Source organism: Pygoscelis adeliae, unplaced genomic scaffold (genome assembly GCF_000699105.1).
Source record: "Pygoscelis adeliae isolate BGI_AS28 unplaced genomic scaffold, ASM69910v1 Scaffold209, whole genome shotgun sequence".
NCBI classification, from domain to species: domain Eukaryota; kingdom Metazoa; phylum Chordata; class Aves; order Sphenisciformes; family Spheniscidae; genus Pygoscelis; species Pygoscelis adeliae.
This window is the reverse complement of record NW_008825538.1, coordinates 59,428-66,427: the sequence shown is the minus strand read 5'-3', so window position 1 is coordinate 66,427 and position 7,000 is coordinate 59,428. Positions and strand designations below refer to the sequence as shown.

Here is a 7,000-nt window from a genome sequence, read left to right as displayed (position 1 = left end):
CCCTCCTCTGGACCCGCTCCAACAGGTCCGTGTCTTTCTTATGCTGAGGGCTCCAGAGCTGGACGCAGTACTGCAGGGGGGGTCTCCCCAGAGCAGAGCAGAGGGGCAGAATCCCCTCCCTCGACCTGCTGGCCACGCTGCTTTGGATGCAGCCCAGGATACAGTTGGCCTTCTGGGCTGCAAGCACATGTTGCCAACTGACGTCCAGTTTTTCACCCACCAGTACCCCCAAGTCCTTCTCGGCAGGGCTGCTCCCAATCCCTTCATCCCCTAGTCTGTACTGATACTGGGGATTCCCTCGACCCAGGTGCAGGACCTTACACTTGGCCTTGTTGAACCTCATGAGGTTCACATGGGCAGAGAAAGGGCCATGCCTACCTTCCAGAAAGGCATCCAGGCATGCTTTGAAGAGAGAAGGCAACGAACCCTCTCCTGTTTCCCTATGGATGGGTTGAAATAATGCGTCCGTATCCCACCAGGATGGACAGAAAGCAGCGGAGAGACCTGGAGCTCAGGAGGATCCTCTGGCTTTGAAGCATTGCTCTGCTTGTTGCATACCTCTCCCAACGCTCCTCACTGCCATGGCAGCACCTTGTAGGAGACGGGGCTGGAGGGCCACTGTCCCGAGCAGCGTACGAAGGCAGTCTGGCTTGGTCCCGAGCAAAGCATGAGCGTGCGTGCGACGTGCTCCCAAGGGAGTAATTTAAGGTGTTTTGTGAATACACTCACTGGTTTATCCTGAGCCGCGGTGTCTGGTGTGGCTTCTTTTTCCACCTCCCAGATACGACCAGGAAGGAAATATTGCAGGAAAACAAAACGGATCTGCTCCTGCAGGCTCTTTGTGATGTTTGCAGGGAACGTAGCTGGCCTGTGATTTAAACTCTCCTTGAGATCTAAGAGATAGATAGGATTTAAATTCTTGCTTCTGCTCTGCTTCCCCTCTGCAACCAGGATTTGCTTTTCCAGGAGCTCCACATCTCGTGTGCTGGGGGTTTTGTGTAAGAAATATTGACCCTACGTCCTTGCTTCTGTTTCTTTTACCCCCATTTTTTTTGCTTATGATCCCTTAGTTTCTTGTCTGCTCGATTTGACTCAAGTTTTGTGGGCAGGCGTTGACAGCGATGAGCAAGAAGGGCTGCTCAGCCCTGCCCCTCTCTGCTGGGCAGCTGTGCCCAGGCCTGTGTGATGTATAGGGGACGGCCTATAGACCACTATATAGCACCTCTACCTACATTTGGAGACATGATCTCGAGTGTCAGAAGATGGTTTGCTGGCTCCTCAGAGGTGCTAGGACAAGATTTAAGCGTCCTGATGACTTCCAGGCTCTGGACCGAGGTGGGTGCTCCAGCACTGCAGGTCTGTGGAAGCAGAGGGTTGAGTCCTTGTCCCTTCTCCAAGCGAATTGCAAGCGTGAAACCCCCGGGGCCGAGGCTCAAGCGGGACAGGAGCTGCGGGGGGGGCTGGCACCGCTCCCCAGGGCTGGGCAGGGAAGGAGGGACAGGCTGAGGACCCTCCAGCTTGTTTCCTGCCTGGGCTTTGCTGGGTGGGCCGGGCAGCACACCGGCGGTTAGCAGCCACGGTGGAAAAGCTCTAACTCATCCTGCCAGATCTGTCGAAAGAACGGCTGCAAAAAAAAAAACAACCCCCCAGGCTCCTTGCATCCTGCTGCCAGAGGCACCCCTGCCGAAACCCTTGCCCATAAATCACGTCTCCTGCCAACCGGCGCTGCCGCAGCGGCCCCTGCCTGGCTCAGCACCGGTTAGGCTGAGCTTAGCTCCGTCCAAGGCAGGAGAAATGGTCCAACGATGCTTAGTGGGGGCGCAGCGCTGTGGGCTTTGTCACCTTCCCCTCCTCCAGCCAGGATGGTGATGATGGTTACGGTCAGAGGTCTCAAGGGGAAGCACGTTGGAGGAGAGGCAAGGGCTGGCTGTGGCTGGGCTAAGACGCTCCGTGGTTGCTTTGCCTTCCTGGTCTTGCTTTTGGAAAGCCTCACGGTGGGTAATGCTAAGGCTCAAGCAGCTACCGAGCGTGCAGGAGGCAGAAATGCCTCCCAGTAAATTCCTTGGCTTTTTGCTGCTGGGCTGGGGGAGATGCCGACACATGAGGACGGTAGATGGAAAGAACAAAGACATGCAAGACTGGGAGGATTTCATGGTTTTATTTGCCATGCCAGGTCATTGCCTTCAAATCGTTACACAAAAATCATATCTTCTGGTCGGAATAACATTTCTAGACCTCACGACCACAGAGGGACAAATGCAGGAATATAACCAGAGTGCCCCTTGGTAACTCAGTAGTCAGAGATGGACAAAATAAATCCCACCTCAGAAAACCTGCTGGTTGAAATTGCTGAGACACGTGGAGCAGGAATCTGCCCTGGCAGGGAAACGGATGTACAGAAGGTGGAAAGGGGGGTCATGCCCTGCAATCTCGGGGGGCCGAGGCGTGTAGACACGGTGCGGTGGCCCATACAGATTGGGCGAGCTGATGGAAAATGAAAATACCCCCAACTGGCATCGCTGGCACCCACATTTATCTGAAAAAACGCCCTTCAGGGATGTTTTCCTATCTGGTTAGCGTTGCTTGGCTTCCAACCCCATCTGGGTAATTTGCTTGCGCCGACCGCTGTTTCACTGACCTCCGGGCCAAGTTACAAATAGTTTATTTAAAAAAAAATCTTTTGTGGGTCCCGGAGGATGGGAACGTTTCAGATGTGCCTAATCAAAGTGTGTTTGCAAGGGAATTGTGCGGTGCCTGCTCTTGAGAAGCGTCTGCGAGGGACCAAACAACAAAGTGAGCCAAATTAGTTCATACTCAGTGGCCTTGCAGCGCAGAACGTGCACGATGGGTTGTCTAACATCACCTCCTCTCTGAACTCAATATTTCCAGGGAGGAAAGGAGTCCCAGCAGGAGCCTCTGGCTCATCTTTGCAATGAGCCAGGCAGATGATAAGTAGCTCAGTAGCCCTGAGCCTCTCCAGGAAACCTCAGCCTGAAGGTGTTTGGAGCCCACGTGCAGCATGAAACATTGTCCTATTGTCCTGTTTGACACAGAACTGGAAGCAAAATCGTGACTTTTTTACAAATGTAGTATCTGTGGCATCTTACAAAGGCCACAGTTTTCACCTATTTCAATATAAGGTTCCTTACCATGCTATACCAAACTCATGGACCTGTTTAGAACTTCTTGTATGGATCCTTACGTCTCAGGCAGAAGACTTTGCAGGTCCCCAGGTGATAGAGCAAACTTCTACCGGTGGCTGGTGGGCCACCCTGGGCACGTTCAATTGTGCGGAAGAAACCCCTAAAATAGCCCACTCACAACTTCCCCCATCGCTATTTTCATCTACAAGGTCACAATTTCAGAGTGAACAACTCTTGGAGAAGACTGAGGTGCTTTGAATAGTGGTTACGGGTTTTAATCTAACCTTGGAGTATCTGAGATACGTGGTGCTCTCTCAGGTCACGTATCTGTCTTCACTGTCAGACTGGACAAACATAACCTTACTCAATACCTATTATTATTATTATTATTACTATTATTATTATTTTGCAAGCAGAAATTGTAGAGCTCTGCCCGGTTAAATGATGGCGCTGGATGTTTTTCGATGTTGATAACCACACCTTTCTTTTCCTATTGCAGACGAGACTCCAATTATAGCTGTGATGGTGGCCCTGTCTTCCCTTCTAGTCATAGTATTTATTATTATTGTGCTGTACATGTTAAGGTAAGAGATGCTTTAATGCTGAGTTCCCTTGTTTGACAGAAGTTAATTACAGAATGAACAGGAATAAGCCTTTTGCGCTGTTTCCTAAGCTAAAGGCTGACACAGCCGCTGTTTTAAAAAGAAACCTGTAAGGATAATGAAAATGGTGTTTGGGGTTATCTAGTAAATGGTGCTTATTCCTTTCTCTATAAAGCTGATCCTCGTGTGGGGTACTGCCTGTTCTGCTACTGAAAATGTCATATTTAGTAGGATAGATTAAACTAAAGTTCTGTCAGTGCAGTTAAAAAGCAGGTAAGGTTTCCTTGCAAAGCTAAAGGTGTTGGACTGAGTAATCCAGGGAAGCTGAACACAGCGCTCGAGCTGGAAAGTCCTTTGCCTGTATAACCGGGTGTGTTATTCCTGGATTCCCATCTCGATATCGAACGTGATCCAACATCCAGAGCCAAGCTCTGCCTTGGGTACCAGACCTGTACTTCGTGCCTGTGCATCTTCCGCTGCGAGGTGACGTACGACCGGAGCTTGTTAGGAGCATTAGGTGATGCTGTAGCTGGAACTAGAACATAACAGAGCCTTTTTAGGTCCGTTTTTAAAAAATCCAAGCATCTGGGCTGCTCAAAATGTAGCATTCCCAGCTCCTGAGTGCATATCTGCTCAGCTAGAAGAGGGTGTTTGTTCACCTGCAGTAAAGATTTTAATTTACTCACCATTTTGGTGATTAAATAAGCGGGGGGAAAAAAAAAAAAAACACAATTTCCTTAACGGTGGAAAAATTCCCTTCGTCTCCTGGCTCCGGGCCTGCCCTCGCAGCGGTGAACCTGATGAGAGTTTTGCCTCAGGAGTTCGGCAGCAGCAGAGTTTGAGTCCTCCCCACCTGGCTTCCAGCCCTTAAAAAAAGGTTTTTTTGTTCGCCGCTGCCTGCCTGGTGATTCAGCAAAACCCTTAACTTCAGGCAAATGGAGCGTAAGCATCTGCTTCAAGTTAAAAGCACATGGAGAAGGGCTTTGCTGCAGAAGGGCGGATCAACCTGGAGTTGATGTGCTTTGCTGAATCAGCCCGTGGAGCAGGAACTCCTTGGGGTGTCCTCCATAAAAAGCAGCCTTAAGGCTTCTCCTCCTGGCTTTCACCTTGCTCTGGTCTCCTGCAGCCTTTCCAGATGTGGTCCGTTAAAAGTTACGCCCGTAAGCAGGATTTTAGAGGTCCCGTAGCCTCTTGGACCCACCAGCTAGTTCATCAAGCCGTAAGAAAGTGAGGAAAGCCCTTCGTGGCTGCATCTCTCATCCAGAAGGTAACCTGGGCTTCTTGGTGGGTATCTACTGATGTTCTCCGCTCCCTTTCTTTGGTAGGTTCAAGAAATACAAGCAAGCAGGGAGTCACTCCAACTCCTTTCGATTGTCCAACGGCCGGACGGATGATGCAGGTGAGTCCCACGTCGGTGCGACACGGGGAGCAAAAATGCATCTCACAGAAGGATTAAGCTTTGTTCAGATCAAAACGGGTCAATGCAAACGGTCCTAAGAATAACAATGGAATATTTTAGGAGGTTCCCCCCCTGCCCAAGCTTGGAATCGGCCAAAGTTAGCTAGTGAAATAACCAGCAATTCTCCTAAAAAATGTAAAAAATGCAAAAATGTCATAAAACCCTTGAAGTGGCAAAAGCAGGTTTGGTTTATGCCCTCCGGGGCAGCTCGCTGGCCAGCGCAGAGCTGCCCAGGTTGGTCTGCTGACCATTCTGCCTTTCCAATGGGCATTGCCTTCCAAGACGGCGATGAGACACGTGCAACTTGCTGGGCATGTGGCCAGCGTCGTACCCACGGCACCTTTCACTGGCCAGCTTGAATGGAAATGGGAACACGCTCGCCAAATACTGGTTTGCAGAGGTGGTTTGCTGGAAATGTGTAAAGAGGAAAATGAAGATTGTGTTCTCTTTAAGTATGGTCTTGGAAGGGCGTATGAAGGCGGTCCTGAGTGTATATTTATATTATTCCTGGTGGGAATAATATATATATTATACACCCAAATAAATATAAACACACCAGAATAATATAAATATTAAACAGCAGAAGACAGACCTCTGTAAAAGTCCAGGAGAGCCCGTGGATGCGGCGCTGTCGCAGTTTGAGCCCGGTGCAATGACAGCGCCTGAGGGCTCAGTGGGCTGGATGTCACGGCTTTGTTCTCCCACCTCATATTTTTGTAGGAAAGTATTTTTTCATCTACATTTTTCTTTGTTTCTTGTTCTGAACTTTCTCTGTTTTCCATGATTTTGGCAAACTTTTATAGAATGAAAATTTATTTCCCAACTTTCATTCCAGCGACAAAATGTTTGCCCTCAAGTGGTTAATATTAAAATGTGCAATCACTTCCAACACCGAACTACTCATGTTCCTCTTCAATTTTCACAATATCTCACTGACTCAAATAAGAACCTTTTTTGAAAAAACACGTCTTTCGGGAATAATTAAACATCCTTCTACCCTTTCAAATTAGGATGACAGCTGATTAAAACTCTCACGCAAATCTTCACACTAACTGTAGGCACCGAACTAACGTTTCTGAGAGAAAGCAGAGAATACATTGGTTTTTCGTTATAAGAACCTTTTTGGACACCTTAAAGATGCATAAATGCAATTTTAAAGTCTTGTGCAAGCCTGCTGTAATGTGTAAACTCTTCTGTCCCTGAGCTTGTCTCGTTTTCTGACTTTGAGCCAGAGCTGCCCATTGAGGGTCTGAAGTTGGGCATCTCTGTCCTTATGTGGGCACCAAAGCGGAATCGTAGAATCACAGAACAGTTTGGGTTGGAAGGGACCTCTCAAGGCCATCTAGTCCAACCCCCCTGCCGTGAGCAGGGACATCTTAAACTAGATCAGGTTGCTCAGAGCCCCGTCCAGCCTGACCTGGAATGTTTCCAGGGATGGGGCATCCACCACCTCTCTGGGCAACCTGTGCCAGTGCTTCACCACCCTCAGCATAAAGAATTTCTTCCTTCTATCTAGTCTATATCTACCCCCCTTTAGTTTAAAGCCATTCCCCCTTGTCCTGTCACAACAGGCCCTGCTAAAGTTTGCTGCCATCTTTTTTATAAGCCCCCTCCAAGTACTGACAGGCTGCAAGAAGGTCTCCACGAAGCCTTCTCTTCTCCAGACTGAACAACCCCAACTCTCTCAGCCTTTCCTCATAGCAGAGCTGTTCCAGCCCCCTGATCATTATTGTGTCCCTCCTCTGGACCTGCTCCAACAGGTCCGTGTCTTTCTTACGCTGAGGGCTCCAGAGCTG

General features: G+C 49.2%; 1 protein-coding gene across 1 annotated transcript in view; it reads left to right on the top strand.

The window, feature by feature from the left end:
• PTPRA (protein tyrosine phosphatase, receptor type, A) overlaps window positions 1-7,000 on the top strand; it is a 106,024-nt gene that overhangs the window by 81,628 nt on the left and 17,396 nt on the right. The window contains exons 6-7 of the mRNA XM_009331859.1: window positions 3,643-3,727; window positions 5,071-5,144. Of these exons, the coding sequence (XP_009330134.1) occupies window positions 3,643-3,727; window positions 5,071-5,144 (159 nt within the window). The remainder of the gene's footprint in view (window positions 1-3,642; window positions 3,728-5,070; window positions 5,145-7,000) is intronic.